We start from the raw sequence: 16593 nt of genomic DNA, 5'->3' as shown, positions 1-16593 counted from the left end.
AACAGGAATTTACCATGAGGTCTGTCACCCCACAGAGTTCAATACCGTTCCCTGCGTCACTCATACTAAAATCCGATACTCATGGTTTACCTGTATGATTTATGGCCATTACCTTATGGAAAAATATCATGTTGTTACTAACCATTATGTATAGCTATTAACTACTTCTATAGTACACTAATACTGATTGGCATCTGCTCCTTATTAACTATCCTATTTGTTTACTTTGTTTTCTTTAAAAGAAGAGCATGTAATTTTTACTGGTATTCTTTATTGGCATGCTATTTTTTTTTCTTACAAAATAGGCTATGGTGTAAGGCAGATGCACATTCCTGTACTTGTCAAAATCATGTTGCTTAGTAGTATACACATTCAGGTAAAAGCATAAAGACTTAAAGCAGACCAGTTGATTGTTCTACACATACATATAGTAGCTCATACAGTACCAGCAGGGAGCCCTGCCCACTGCCACATCAGCGGTAGCCTCTTCACTACATTGGGCCTTTTTACAGGTGGCATCTGTATCCAATTTACATGAGCTAAGCTACATTCCTGGCTGACCTGGCTGCTGTCAGACAAATCAAAGCAACCCATTTGGATCCTCAGACCCAGTGTGAATTTTGACAGCAAATTCTGATTTAGTCTTAGTCTTTTGAATAACACACCATTTAGTTTTAGTCCTATTTTAGTCTTCTTCTTTAGTCTTAGTCTAGTCTTAGTCGACTAAATTTCGAAATCTAGTCGTTTAGTCTTTTAGTCTTAGTCGACAAAATTAACACTGCTCAGACCAAGTGTATTGAAGGTTTCTGAATGAGTTAAATATAATATTGTCTTGTCTTACACTTGTTATGACATCTTTATCATTATTACCTGTTCTTCAGTGAAGTTCAATCTTCCCAAACATAGTATTACTATTAAGCAACTCTCATGTAGAAAGGTGGTTCCTGGAACAAGGTTTCCCTTCCATCATGGAAGTTCCATGAGCACCTCATCACCACTATTCTCCACAGTTGACTCCTTACTACCTCTCTCTCAGTGGTTCTCAAAATTGGGTATGGTGGGGACCCCCAGGGGACAGGGTCCTTGAGGGGGTCCCCAGGGGGTCCACGGGAAAATAATTGATAGTTAGGAACCAAATGGAACCTTACATTTCTGTAACTCTGACTGTGTAGAAATTAAACCAAATGGACCCTTACAGGTCGAGGTCCATTTGGTTCAATTTGTACACTGTCAGAGTTATTATGGGGGTCCTGTTTTGTAAATGCATAGCCTATCAAATGGGGGGTCCTCGACATTATAAAAGTTTGAGAACCACTCTATATCGCACTTGCTCAAAGACGCATCTACTAGTCCATACAAGGCAAGCACATTAGCCTGTTGATTGTTAACCACAAGCTCACACAACAACAAACTTGTAAATCGGCTATTTAGTATTTACCGTGAATAGAGAAAAGTGAAATGGACATGGACCCTGTCATGTTCAAGAAAGTATATAGGCCAGGGTTTAAGTGGATTTAAGGAACAACATACAACAGTGGGCTATAGGCTATCAGTGGTTCTCAACCTGTGGGTCAGGACCCCCAGCCCCCCCCCCCCCCCGCCACCCACATGATTTTGGGGGTGTCCCCAGATGACAGTAAAGTGACAATTTGATGATTTTAAGACTTTTAATACCTAAAGGAATTAAATGAAAAAATACCAAAATAATTTACAAACTATACTATAAAAACTGGTCAAACATTGGCCACGGCTCACACTATTTTCACAATATTTCTGTGGGAACTGAGTCAAACTAAATGTAATGCCTACAATTCCAACTTAGTGCTTATCAGGATGGGGGTCCCCGGTTCAAATATGATTATTTAGGGAGGTCGCGGCCTGAAAAGGCTGAGAACCACTGGCCTATATTGTCATATTTCTTTGAGACAAAAACAAGCCACAACTTTCCCATGATGACGAGGCAATGGAAAATGTCTCCGTCACATCCTGTCAGCTGTCACTTCCGGAAGCGGTGAAACGGGAGAAGGGGAAAAACACCGCACACATTCATATGGATTAATCTAAATGACAGCCGTTTTGACTATTATTAGGTTAAAACTCAACCATCGACCCGCTTCGTGTTCGTTTCGAGGAATCGAATCCGCGTTGTTTTTTGGGAGCCGCGTTTTGAGTCTCGTGCACATCGAGTGGAGAGAGCAGTCGGTGTTTATTGTGTCCGGTTAGCTCAGCCTGGATACACACACACACACACACACACACACACACACACACACACACACACACACACACACAAACAAACAATGTAAACGTTGTAACAAGTGTGATCGTTGCCATATTAGCATTGATCTTTGCAATCGCCTTCGATGATTCTCTCTTTTTTTTTAGTCGCAGTTTGAAAAGTATCCAGAATTATTGTTCTTTGTTATTTATTTATTTTTGTCTCATTCCTTCGAGAAGGTCAAGACAGATTGCATCGGGAAGGAATGCTGCTCGGTGTCAACATTGGTAAAAACTAAAGGAAATACAAACTAAACAGGAGGAAGACGGTATATATTTCTTCAAGGCGGTTTAAGCCACTTTATCTTTTTTGTCTGAGATCGTCTCCTCTGCAACTGGAACCATGATGGATGTGATGTGGACTTCAGCCACTGCTATACAGTTGACAGTTAACCACATAGGTTCAACATAACACGTCGCTGTCAGACAAGTAGGCTTAGCTTTATAGCCTACGTTTTGCTTTTTGCTCACTGACTGTCTGGACACTTTCTTACGTTCTGGGTTTGTGTTCAGTAAAGCTAACCTTTTGGACAGTGGTTGTGTTTTTTTGGGTTTTGTTTCCTGTTCCACATATTTTGCCCTGAAGCTCCAATCAACAGGTAGGCCCCATGTTGTTGTTGTTGTTTTAAACTGTGATTATGTCAAGAATTATAACTGTGCATTGTTCACTTACCGTTAAGGAAATGTACATTTAAATTGTTTTGCTATTTCCTAAAAACCTTGGATCAAGACTATCATAGATGTATTTTGTAGTCTGACTTTCGTATCTAAATCAAAAGTCAGACTCGATAAAATACATCTATGATAGTCTTGATCCAAGGCTAGTGCTGTATAAGCTATATTAAATACATAATTCTCAATGCTGCTGGTGCTCCCAGACACAGCATGCCTTGTACCCCTTATGACATTGTTATAATTATGCCATTGTCTTACATTGGGGCTCAATGTAGTAGGGTCATTAGGACAGTGATTCTCTTGTTCTAATGTCCACCCCCTGCAGATAAGGATGAATGGCCTTTCTCTCAGTGAGCTCTGCTGCCTGTTCTGCTGTCCCCCCTGTCCGGGTCGCATCGCTGCCAAGCTCGCCTTCCTGCCTCCTGAGCCTACGTATGCCCTCCTGCCCGACTTGGAGGCAGGCACCACCGCCGCTGCTGCACCGGTCGCAACCGGGCCATCGGGCTTACGGGCTCGGAGTGGCGTGGCCGTAGGGGGGAGTGGCGTCTCTGGGGGCGTGGAGGGGAAGTGGAAGCTCCACCTGACGGAGCGGGCAGAGTTCCAGTACTCCCAGAGAGAGCTCGATGCCACAGAGGTGTTCCTCACCCGCTCTAGCAGGGGCAATAGAATCGGCTGCATGTACATTCGCTGTGCCCCAACCGCCAGGTGGGTTAATTCAGCGGGTCTAATCACTAGTTGTTCACCAATCAATGAATAGCTTTATGCGTTGCATTGTGCTGACTGTTTCCTGTGACCTTTTGAACTCGTCGGTATATCACACTTCCTCAGAAACGTCCTCACACCCTGCTGCGTCTTGTCTCCAGACATAGTGTCTGTCTTTTTTCCGCTTATTCCAGTTTCTTTCTTTCTACTTCCTGCACTTGCTTCACTGTTGTGTTGAGTCAGCTGTCTCAAAGTTGTTCTCCTCCCGCCTCACACATGAATTGTTTTCACCTATTTTGTCTGCTTTTGACATTTTTATGTTGCCATTGCTTTTATGCTACTTTATTAATCCCCAAAGGGAAATTGCGGTGTTACAGTAGCATAATGTGATACAAACGTTTTTTTAGCCTCTAGATTTGTGCCGGTGAAACCTATAGGCTTTGATTTGTTCTCGACAGACAAGAGTAGTGGACATTGGACAATCTTGCCAACGGGCTCAACATGAGCTCAATTTCATATGTCGAGAGGCAAAATAACTTGGCTGCAGCCTGATCCCCTATCTGTTGTGCTAGACTGCTGCTCATTAATTTACCAAATCAATTAAAAAGACATGGACAGGATTGTGTTACAGATAATGTCAAGCTAATGTTACACAACAATGAATCCAAACTAGACCTGATATGGACCTCATTGTTATGCCATTTTCTGAGCAGTACGGCCAATGGCAAAACCTCAGGTCATAAGGGCTTATGAACAAAACCATAACGGGAGGAGCTCAAGCAATCACTGAGTAAAAAAAGTATCGTATTGCTTTGAATTGCATTCATGAATAAAACGAAAGGGCTACAATACCTGGGGTTTATAATGGATACCCTGCTACTCAGGTTGTACAAAATGGCTATAAGTCCCTTGACATAGATCCAGTGCCGTAAACCAATCTTGTTACACTGCGCTATTCACCCCACAGACCTTTTTGGCAGTAGATGCAAATAAACTGGTCTGTCAGATGATCAACAGGTTCCTTAACCTTAATAGCCTGCAGTCATCTGTAAGGTTGCAATTATGGCATTGGCTGGACCAAGTGTCTTAATTTGTATTTATCAATACTTTTTAAGGTAGTCAGAGTATGCTTTTTTTAATGGTGTTTCCAAAGGCACATGGATGTTTGTTTTCATTAATTATATTTTATGTAGTTTTCAGTAGAACAAACGTACATGTAAGCAACATATACCATGTACTTAAGTCAACTATATAACCTAGGTCAGTGGTACGGATTGACATTTTTGACTTTGCACGTAACTCTATATTTGCTGCCTCCTCTCCTGTGTTCCCTCTCAGATTCACAGTGTTGTTCTCCCATGGTAACGCAGTAGACCTGGGCCAGATGAGCAGTTTCTACATCGGCCTGGGCACGCGCATTAACTGCAACATATTCTCCTACGACTACTCGGGCTACGGTGTGAGCTCCGGCAAACCCTCCGAGAAGAACCTGTACGCAGACATAGATGCTGCCTGGCACGCTCTGCGCACGCGGTATGCTATGATCTCTGTCCATTATGCTGTTGTATTGTGAATGCTATTCTTTGGTTTTATTTGTCTTTTTGTTGCCATCAAATGTTTTATTGTAACATTCTGTTGTTGACGGCAGTGTGCTTGATGATGTACAAGAACCAATAAATAATAATAATATTTGGTGTATATTAGGACTGTAACAGTTAATCAAACTAATTGATTTAGTCATTATATAAAAAAGCTTCTTTTTTTTTACGTGACTTTACGTTCTTGCCAAACCTGACCACAGCGGACGTCTGGTCAATGCGTTTCATGCGAATTTCCGCCCAGAGCGGGGAAAAAATCTGCATCCGTGCGCAGCCAGTGAGAACGGCTGCATTCATTAAGATGGGGGTGGAACTAGGGAACCAAGAGACCTGGTACTGCCAGACCCCTAGTGGTTGAAAGATCAGAGCGCTACGTCACGCTAAGCTTGGCCAATCAAAAAGAGGACAGAAGGAAGACAGACCTCTTTTATGCCCATGTATGGACGAAAGGGGGACAGACAAAGCCTCATGTAGGCCCGACCCCCTGGGTCTGGCAAAAATGGTGTCCAAGCGTATACCTGTATGCCGAAGCTATACAGCTCACTATACTAAATGCGCTGTGCAGGGCTGAAGAAACGGGTGTTCATGTTTTATGTTATATTAAATGACCACATTGTCAGTTAGCTGTGTCACTCACTGAGAGGAAGAATAGAGTTAAAATATGAGGAGAAGGGGTAGTCTGGCCTGAACAGATATGAGAAACTCTTGTGCTGTGTTCAAGCAACAGGCTGCACATCATTTTCAGTGGAAGCCAGCAACAGAAAGGTACAAAGTGACGACAAACACTTGTCGCTGCATGACGGGCGTGACATGCTACAAAAAAGGTTGAGCTGAGTTCAACTTTTTTCAGCTCTCCAATGACGCAGTGAAGCGTCATTAAATCATATGTTTTTGTTTCACCGATTCCACTCCCTTTCACTCTCTCCACCACAATACAATACGTGCTCCCTTGCGTAAAAGGAAGAAAACCCCAATTCTTGCCTTTAACCAGTTCCCAGTACTATTTAACCCTACCCTTTTACTCGGTGACCGTGGCTTGAGCAACACTTCAAAGGCGTCTCGGCAGGCAGCAATGTAGCTGGCCACGCTTGGTCAATATTTGTTGCTTTTGTGAACGGAGCATATATAGTGCTAATATTAATTAATTAATATTAATATATTAATAAATTAATATTAATTATTAATAATAGTGCTCTGATTGGTTCCGACCAGTCAGACACATCTCACCCCCTGGGCCCCAATTTCACCATGCTCTTAGCTACATGGCAACCTTCCTCTACCAGGTGCTGTTTTCAGTGAGCAGGGCCAGGCTGAGGTTCCACTTGTCAGAGGAAGTAGCCTTGCGTGATCACATCCACTTCTGGATTCCTCAAGCCTAGACTACTAAAAGTTACTTTTAAGCTGAGCAATAACTTTAATGACTGAATGTTTTAACTCTGCAATAATTTTTTTGTAGGAGCACAGACTGATGATTTTGACAATCTGGCATAGCTCCTTCCTCCGATAGCCAGAACTCATCGATTAAAGCAACCAGTCTAGCTACAATGACTGGTCTATACTTGAAATCCAAACAACCCCCCCCCTGTTTCTTTCACTATACAGGTTGGGTAGTGGCTTCTACCAGACCCCACCCAACGCACGGGTACTGCACTAATGCAGTGTAACACTAGGGCGGAGTAGGGAGCTGCAAAGTGAGGTTATGGAAGGTTTGATTGATTGATTGATGTACTTTTATTTAGTAAGACATGAGAATCACAGTACATGGAAGTACAAATTCACAATACAAGGTCTACTAAACTGGAAGACTCAGTTAAGCATGCAGCTTGTTTAAGATGAGAACCCCATGCACACAAATCATGATGACAGACAGATATACACACTACTATACAGAATGTCATACAATCAGCTTTCAGGTTACTGGTATGAAGAGAGAACAAAAAAATATACAAAAGAAGAAGCTGAAAGAGGGGGGGGGGTAGGGGGGGTAGGTTAAGACTTAGGCCTAGGCTACACGTACATGGATCTTTTTCTAAACAAAAATTTTTGTGTGCGTTTGGGCCTTTCAGCCACACGCAAACGGTGTTTTTGGCCGCTAAAACGGATATTTTTGTAAACGGATAAATAAGTGAAGGTTTTCCAAAACATGCGTTTCAGTGGATCTGTGTGGACATGTAATCCGGAGATTTTGAGAAACGATGACGTCATCGCGCATTCGCACATGGTCATCATAATAATAATAAATAATATAATAATACATAAACAAACACCAGACCGCTCATGGTCATTATAATAATAAATGAAGAGAGAGAGAGCAACACTTACAGTCTATGAAACAAGGCACGCTCATTATGGCAAAATAATGTCATAATTAATAATAAGACAGTGGTGGGAAAACTAGCTCATTCACTGTGTGATGAAAACCCTCTTTCTCTGCGCCGAGGCGAGTAGCGCACACGGCACGCACAAGGGTTGAATGTGGGGTCTGTCGTCCTAAAACACAATCGCCCCGGGTCAAAATCCAGCGACCATGGAGCGGCCGCGGGTGGCCCGCTCAAAAGGTGCGTGGGGCGGGGAGTTTTGGGACAATGGAATGAATTGATGAAGTAAAACTCATCTGTTTGCGTAGCCCTGAAACATGACTGTCATACCATGACAGTCATGGTGCTTAGAGTCCCTGCTTTATGGTGGTGTTCGATTTTTTTTTACATTGCCAACTCTCACATGTACATAAACGTTCAGATTTCAAATATAAAGTGCTTACCCCTGAGTCACGGACGTTACAAGGCGATCCGGACCGCGATAAGTACCCGTATCTCCCGTATTGTTCAATAAAAAGCATTTTAATCCGATCGCCGGCCATTTTCTCCAAATTATCTCCGATGCTTTCAACCATGCGACACTAATGGTTGGGGGGTGTATTGCACTCTGATACATTACCAAAAAAAGGAAAAAAATAAAAGAAAATGGCCGGCGATGGGATTAAAATGCTTTTTATTGAACAATACGGGAGATACAGGTACTTATCGCGGTTCGGATCACCTTGTAACATCCGTGGCTCAGGGGTAAGCACTTTATATTTGAAATCTGAACGTTTATGTACATGTGAGAGTTGGCAATGTAAAAAAAATTGAACACCACTATAAACCAAGGACTCAGCGTCATGTGAACCATGGCTACTGTTTGCGCTGCAGCTGCGCCCTAATAATGTTGTTTTCGTTTATGTTCACGTATGCTCAGTGGTGATATTAAAATAATGCAGCTATTGCAGTATTGGGCCTTAACATGGGAATAAAAATATGTATAGGCTATTTGTATTTGGCCCCTCATATATAAAATAAATGTAAATATAAAATCTGATGTAAAATTGAAACTTGCAGCTGATCAATGCATTTCTGCGTCTACGTGTGGACAGGGATTTTTTTAAATCTTTGTCATGTGGCCAGGGATTCTTTTTAAAAACTGAGGACTAAAATATCCGTTTAGTAAAAGATCCATATACGTGTAGCCTAGGCCTTAGACAGGGGCCATTTTCGAATTGCAGCCTCCTGAAGGTGTATCTTTAGGGCAGTTTTGAAAGTGAGTAGGGTTTTATACTCCTTTACTCCTTTTGGTAGGGCATTCCACATTTTTGATGAATAGCATGAGAACGAGTTCATTCCCTTAGTTGAGCCAAATCTGGGTTGAACATGATTTGTGGAGCTGCCTCTGGTGTTATGATCATGGACTTCATTAACATTTTGGAAGTATTTTGACAAATACAGGGGGATCCCAATGTTGTGGTGTATCTTGGAGACCAGGCCCATAGCAAGTTGCTGTACTCTGTCCTCAACCCTAAGCCATCCAATCCTAGCAAAATGAGCAGGGGTTAGATGGGTTTTGTGATTGAGGCCAAGAAGTAGCCTTACAAGTTTGTTTTGGGATGTTTGGAGCCTTGTTTTTAAGGCCTTGGAGGTGTTGTGATACCATGAAGTGCATGCATAATCATAATGACCTTGAATGAGGGCCCCTGCAAGAATCTTCAGAGTATTCTTACTGACTAGACGATCAATCCTCCACAAATAGCGTGTTGTTTGGTTGACATTTTTGATCACTTTTTATGCGTTTTTGTTACCAGAGAGGTTTGCCTCCAAGATGGAGCCCAGGTAGGTAATTTCATCCTTTCTTTTGATGACATCATCACCCACTTTGATCGTGAAACTCTCTGCCTTGCTAAGGTTAGGACTGGACCCAAAGAGGATGGATTCAGTTTTACCCAGGTGTAGTGAAAGTTTGTTGTCAGAGAGCCAGATGCAGATCTTGTTGAGTTCAGAGCTGAGAGTTTTCTCAACCTGCAGCCTGTCCCTGTCCAAGACTAGCAGGGCCGAGTCATCTGCGAACAGGAACAGTTTGCAGTCGCAGGCTGATGACATATCATTCACATATATCAGGAACAGTAAAGGTCCTAGTATACTTCCTTGAGGAACACCACAAGTCACAGGGAGGGGGGGGGGGGTACTGGGTGCCGTTTACTTCCACCACTTGCTCCCTCCCTTCCAGGTAGGATCTCATCCAGTTCACTGACGTATCATCAAAACCTATTGCTTTGAGCTTATTGATCATAATTGGGTGAGGTGTAAAGAAGGAGACTGCGATAGTGAGAAGACTAAGGCAACATAAGAGCGGTGACACATAGAGATGCGGAGGAGGGGTTTGTGGGGGGATGGGGTGAAGAGATGGGACAGTAGGGGGGTAAATGTCTCTCAAGGACATTGCAGTGTGATAGAGTGTCTCATTAGTGCGAAGTGGAGCTGCCTCACTGCAGCTGTTGCCCTTGGGTAGCTTGACACAGCAGAGCATCAACAGCCGCTCAATGTTTGTTTGTAGCCTTATATTCTTGTCTCCGCAATTACTCATCTGCTCATTCTGCTGTAAATCCTTTTTGTCTTTTTGGATAAAAAGTTGACTTTAAAGAGTACATATTTACATGGCCACACTCAACTAGTTTACACAGCACATTGGAACTGCACCACTTTGTTTAGATGAGACCTCTCATCACATCTCTTATTCTAATGCTTGTTTTAAACAGGTACGGCATCAGCCCAGAGAACATCATCCTCTATGGACAGAGCATTGGAACAGTACCCACAGTGGACCTGGCATCACGGTACGAATGTGCCGCAGTGGTACTCCACTCTCCTCTCACCTCGGGCATGAGGGTAGCCTTCCCTGACACGAAGAAGACGTACTGCTTTGACGCCTTCCCCAAGTGAGTCTCCCGATTTGGTGGATAGTCATCCCTCAACTTTGTCTCTGATGCTGTCTCCAGTTTTACTTTCATCTCTCTATATTGTCTCTGTCGGGTCGAAACCTCATATGTCCAAATCTGTTACTTTTTAGGATTCAAATTCAAAAACGGCAAAAGTAGCAGATCCACAAGCTCAAGCTTGTGGATCTGCTACTATTGATGTGTGGTGCTATCAGCTAATGCTGTTATATGATCAAGTAAGGCATTAATTAATGAAAAAACACAAAAAGTTAAGATATGGAGATGAAGAGGCTGCTGTCCCTCGTCTTTCTTTAGTTCTGTCCTGCTCCCTCTTAGATGTGTTCTTTCATGAGTTCACAGAGCGGTCGGCTTCCTGTTGGCATTTCCACACAATTAATAGGCTTGGCGGTGCTGCATGGTAATTTCAACTTGCAGTGTCATTTGTGAAAGTAATTGTTCAAGTCAAAGGGTCATGCTTTTAAGAGCAACTCCTCTCCACTGTGCAGCGTTTTTGCTTTCGATGCGTTTCTCTGGTCAGTCTTAATATTCCTTGTATTTTCTACTGAATTACAAAGCATTGTGTCATGGTCACTATAGGTATGTATGTATGTGTAGCCAGCAAGAGTTTTTGACACTGCACCAGTCATCCTTATTTGTGAGATTATATTCAGCTGAGTTAAATCTGAATCCCCCACTACAGTATGTAGGCGGTTGATTACTCACCTGATAAACCCAGATAACTATAACGGTCTTTATATGACACCAATAAATCATCCTACTGTAGAAGTCTTCCTTGTGCTGCTCAATAGATTTGGACAATTGCAGGCGTGCATGAATGAAATAATCAAGGGCCCCCCTGTGTGTTGTTGCTTTTGTCCTAAATGACACTCGGGCAAAGTAAATAGGAGACAGTGCCAGCCTTTGCACAGTTAAGTCCCAGATGGTACCATTGGGTGGGGAGAGGAGATGGCGTAGACCAGGGAATGCCTCTCCATGCACAGTGTGCTGTGAGAAAGCCTCCAGTGTTCTTGCGTTGTGTCTATTTCTTGAGCGTGGTCCCTGGCTAGCTGCCTTCCCCCGGGAATCAGTCTGTATTATTATTTCAATGTTGCTCTGCTCCTTTCTCTCTCAACACGCACATTTAACACCCGCATACGATTAACATGTTGGATTCTCACCAGAGCTATCAGCTGTAAGCGAAGGCGTAATGAATTTCAACAGAATTGTTTTCTTGAACTTTATTTCCTCTCCCATAACCCTGATTGTTATTTTTTATGTCGTTGCTGTCGGGCAGAAACCATCTCCATATTATATTACACCGACACACAAAAGTATCAAAATGAGCAGATCCACAAGCTACGTGGCTCGAAGCCAAGCTCGTTTGAGCTTATAGATCTGCTACTTTTGATACTTTTGAATTTGAATCCTGAAAAGTCACAGTTTTGGACATATTCGGTTTCCACCCGACAGAGACGATATATCATATTTGTTATATTATGTGAATGACAGATTGATATCCCAAGATTTATTCGACTGTCAGAAACGACGGAGCATGTTTAAACGGTCCTGTCAGATTGTGACAGCTGTGCTCTGCAATGTGACACGAAATGGGTAAAAAGAAAATTACATTCTCATGAATTCTCATTGAAATAGCTGACAATATGTGAGAAATGTTTTACAACTGACCAACATGATTGCAACAATTAGGAAATCCCAGGTTTTGTTTACAGTATGTCTTAAGGCATTGCCTCTTACGACTGTTCCTGAATGCATGCCCTAATAATCCTAAACTCTGACCTCCTTTCACGCATCCTACCCTATCTATGCTCTCTGTCTCAGCATCGAAAAGGTGTCCAAGATCACGTCTCCGGTGCTGATCATCCACGGCACGGAGGACGAGGTGATCGACTTCTCCCACGGCCTGGCGTTGTTCGAGCGCTGCCCCAAGGCCGTGGAGCCCCTCTGGGTGGAAGGCGCCGGACACAACGACATTGAACTATACAGCCAGTATCTGGAGCGCCTGCGTCGCTTCATAGGACAGGAGTTGGCAGCGCCGCATGCCTGACCGCTGCACCTCACCACTATCACCATCATCCTTATCGTCATTGTTGTCACCACCATCATCATCATCAATATTTCCATTGGGCTCCTGGTTCATCTCCAGGAGCATCTCTCTGTTCCATCTACAGCCCTGCTCCTTCCCTTCAGGTCTGGATCAACTTGTTTAACCACTTAAACCACATGTGGGTGACTGGAGTCCCTCAGGGCTCTACACTAGTGTATTTTCTGTTTTCTGCTATTGTGGGGAAAGCTTTCACAGAAAATAGCCGATCGTCAAGCTCGCGACGCGTGTTGTGAGCTTGTCGATCCGCGATTTTCTGTGAAAGCTTTCCCCACCATAAGGATGCTGGGGTTTAAGTGGTTAAAGGGGAACTTCTCGGCTGTACTTACCTTGAATCCTATTCTGTTGTGAGGGGAACATGTGAAAATCTGTCGTAATCTATCTATACATTTCAGCAATCTTTGTGTGTGTGTGTCTGTGCCTGTCTATTGCTTTTTGCCCAAATTGAGAAATGCCTGATGCCATAGTGCTGACATTATACATGACTGACATCATAGACTGGCCTCCAAGTACTCTGATAACGGGTACTGCAGTAGTACAATACTTGCCAAATGCATTCAGTATGTTCGAGAGCTTGTGTTGGAAAATTGCTACCCGCCAGCCTGCATAAAACTATGAAACCATGTGGCCTGGCAGCCATTTTCCAGCACTAGCTTTCAAGAAGGCATTGGGGAAGTGTTCCATCAGATTTTCACGTGTCCGCTTCACAATAGAGCCTAAAGATTCCTGTTAAATATGAGCAGAGTTTCCCCTTTAAGAGTGTCTGATGGAAATGGCTGTGTCGTGACCCTCTCTGCTGCGGCACACCAGCACTTCCTCTCCAGTTCTAGTTCAGTTTTCAGAGAACCTCCAGTCCTCCCTACAACAATATGACCATTGCCTTGTATGAGAGTGGGATACACTCCATTGAATTGGAAGGACAGAAGTTCAAGAGGCTCTCGAAACGAATGGTCCCTGTGAGCAGCTGCACTGTCCTTTTTGTTTGGATTTGACCCTTGTTTATGTCTCATACCTGTTGTTAATGGCTGCCAGTGAAGCACCTCTCTCTCTCTCTCTCTCGTTTCTATCATCCCAGGAGACAGTTTGCAGGAGCACTGACATTGTCCAGGCCTTGGTTTTCTACCTCCAGCCTGTTTTCATTTCATGAAGAGCCTGACGACGCTCAATGTAAAAGAAACACATCTTGCAGTATGTCCAACTGAGACTGAGTGTTCTCCACCTCATCGATGAATGTTCCACTTTTGGAATTGACCTAATTCACGGGAATTTGCCCCAACCCTGCAAACAACTAAACACATGAACAGATGTTTCCTTTTAAAAAGAACTAAAACATTACTGCACTACCGTTCTTTTAATTAGTTGACATTTTATTTGTGTTTAATGACTGTCGATGGCTGTGGCACAGAGCTGTAATGAAATACTGACATTTTAGCATTTAGAATTGGATTGTGGTTATCTTTGGGTTTTATTTTTTTTGCTTTATGGGGGGGGGAAAGACATGCAACACATGTCTCCAGCCGGACTTGAACTGTGGATGTCCGATCATCAGCTACTGGTTATTATGTTGTATTAAATGATACAATATGACATTATTCTTCAGCCGCTAGCACCACATGCTAAAGGTAAAACTTGGTTGTGCTTGACAACTAATGTGCTAGGATGTTGTTATAGACTTTCTCTCTTCATACACCTTTTCTCACTCTCTGGTCTTTTTCACCCTCTGGTTTACAATATCTTTTTAATATTGGTCCATGTTGGTACAGTACATGGATGTATTCACTGACAGTGGAAACTTAGATTCATATTGATTATTATTATTATCAAGCTTTAATGTTCTTAAACTTAATTTCAGTGGAATCCAAAAGGCTAGAAGAGCAGGTAGTTCTATACTAAAGTATTTGTTCTCATTTTGAACAGACCATGAAGGTTCATAACATCTTTGTAACATTTTCAAATATGGCACACTTTAATTTTACTACACAGTGCTTGGTATCAGAATATGTTGTACAGAGCCTTTATAGCTGCTGGTGTGACCTTTGACCCCTCAAACCTCTCGTTAACTATGTTGTATCACACCTGTGAATAATTGCTTTTTGCTCTTATCGTTGGGGGTGATATCACTTCATTTGAACCTTAGAGATTTTATATAATTTGTCTCGCTACAATAGATGCAGGCTATATTTTCTAATAAAATATAGATTTTTGCATATGCGTAAGCTAATTCCTGACCCTTCCAATCTTTATTGAATGTCTAACTTCCTTTTTAACTACATTTTTAAAACACACTCTGCCATTTGTAAGTAATCATAGTAGGGTGAAATCCTCAACCCTTAATTGTTCATGCTTGTTTTGAAGTGGCATAGGGATTTACAACCAAGTTCAATTGTATATAGAAACCAAAGTTTTATAGATTCTATTTGTTGGCTGTACATTAGCTTCCCTGGAACAAAAATTATGTCTGTCTGGTACCGTATGTACGTGGATATGAAATCAAAAGGCATTTGTGTGATCGCTCCCTCAACAAATTCCAGAGCTATCCGGTGAATTATCATACATTACATCTTTGTTCTATCATGTGTATGTTGACAAACAGAGGAACACCTTTGAATGCCACATACGAACCAGGTTGTGGGCTGTTACTTCAAAGCTGTTTATAAAAGACCGTAGAGGCTCATGGGTGTTTACTCCAATTTTGATGCTTATTTGTTAGGGAATATAAGCACTATAACTTGTGATTTGTGCATCACATCAGTTATGTTAAAAGAGCAGTGTGACTGTGTGTATGTGCGTGTGACGTGCGTGCGTGCGTGTGTCTTTAAGGGAAGATACTGACAAAAAGCTCTAAGCAGACATGAAAAGAGTTTGTTTAAAAATATATATTTAAAGAAATGTCTTCTTTTGTATCCAAATGAATTATATGGATCTTTATGCGTTTAGATTTTGGTGAGAGTTGGGGAAAATGAAGTGGTGGACGGAGGGCCAGTTGGGATTGTTTGTCATATATCATATGTTTATTATTTCCTGTTATTTTTAGTTTTAAAGAAATCTTCTTTTTCCAAGAATTTAAGAGCATAGTAAATAAATGAATTGATAATATACAGTATGATGTCCATTTCTCTGTCATTGTCTCTTTTTAACATTGTATTTCCTTTTGTTTTCAAGGAATCAATGTTTGGTGTCATAGATTTTTGCATTCACCTCAATTAAATCCAGTAAATCAAGATCAATGATCTGTTAAATGTATGGCCATAGAGAAGTCTAGTAGGCAGCAGACCCTGTGGGATCACTGGTGACCAACAGCAATATATTTGACAGTAACTTTTTTTTATTTTACCCGTGTTTAACAGATGGGTTTGGTTATTATCTTGCCAAATGATCTGTTTTAATTATACCAGCACAAGGCCTTTAGTCTGTCCCAACCTCAGACTGACACCATGAAGAGATGGGGGAAACAGACAGATGGGTCTTAAGCTCAAACCACCCTCCCCCTAACACATACACTCACTCACTGTGTCTTTGTCAATGGACTACATGAATAGTCTGGTGGTGTCCCACTCAAATGCTCTTATGGCTTGGCACATGGATATGGATTAAGGCAGATGCAACACTACATGCCCCCAGCACATGGCAAAGTTAGTGCAGCTTGACCTGTATCAAACACACTACCCCCCTCCCCCAGACACCAAACACAATTGCCACAGCCCCAAGGTATGATGTTGTCCTAGACAAATACAGTGTATTATTCATTTAACAATGTGTGAGTGTGTGACACATAGACTTTTTAAATAATACTATAAACTGTGTGTGTGTGTGTGTGTGTGTGTGTGTTTGTGTGTGATGTTAAGCATTTACATAAATGCTGAACATCATAATTTGGAATCACTAAAAGTAAAGAATATAGGCTAATAATAGGTGAAAAATATGTAGGTATTCACAAGGCCAGATTTAAGTCACTCATTATTCCAAATGAAAAA

The 16593-nt window shown here is 42.1% G+C and overlaps 2 protein-coding genes across 2 annotated transcripts in view; one reads left to right on the top strand and one right to left on the bottom strand.

Moving 5' to 3' along the window:
* Positions 1-16593, bottom strand: part of rgl1 (ral guanine nucleotide dissociation stimulator-like 1) — a 174575-nt gene that overhangs the window by 98893 nt on the left and 59089 nt on the right. The gene's annotated exons all lie outside the window — the stretch shown is intronic.
* Positions 2009-15720, top strand: abhd17ab (abhydrolase domain containing 17A, depalmitoylase b). The gene is made up of 5 exons (XM_080431738.1): positions 2009-2876; positions 3278-3657; positions 4993-5187; positions 10318-10497; positions 12337-15720. The coding sequence occupies exons 2-5, from the start codon at positions 3284-3286 to the stop codon at positions 12560-12562; spliced, it is 975 nt and encodes a 324-aa protein (XP_080287864.1). The 5' UTR covers positions 2009-2876; positions 3278-3283; the 3' UTR covers positions 12563-15720.

This window comes from Gymnoscopelus braueri (assembly GCF_963280865.1).
Source record: "Gymnoscopelus braueri genome assembly, chromosome: 6".
NCBI classification, from domain to species: Eukaryota; Metazoa; Chordata; class Actinopteri; order Myctophiformes; family Myctophidae; genus Gymnoscopelus; species Gymnoscopelus braueri.
Note: the sequence above shows the minus strand (reverse complement) of the source record. Positions and strands in the feature narration are given on the sequence as shown.

Bases quoted from the DNA above. Each gene is read 5' to 3' on its own strand.
- abhd17ab (XM_080431738.1), top strand. From the start codon at position 3,284: ATGAATGGCCTTTCTCTCAGTGAGCTCTGCTGCCTGTTCTGCTGTCCC. The intron at 3,658-4,992 runs GTGGGTTAATTC...GTTCCCTCTCAG, and splicing joins CGCTGTGCCCCAACCGCCAG to ATTCACAGTGTTGTTCTCCC. The intron at 10,498-12,336 runs GTGAGTCTCCCG...TCTCTGTCTCAG, and splicing joins TGCTTTGACGCCTTCCCCAA to CATCGAAAAGGTGTCCAAGA.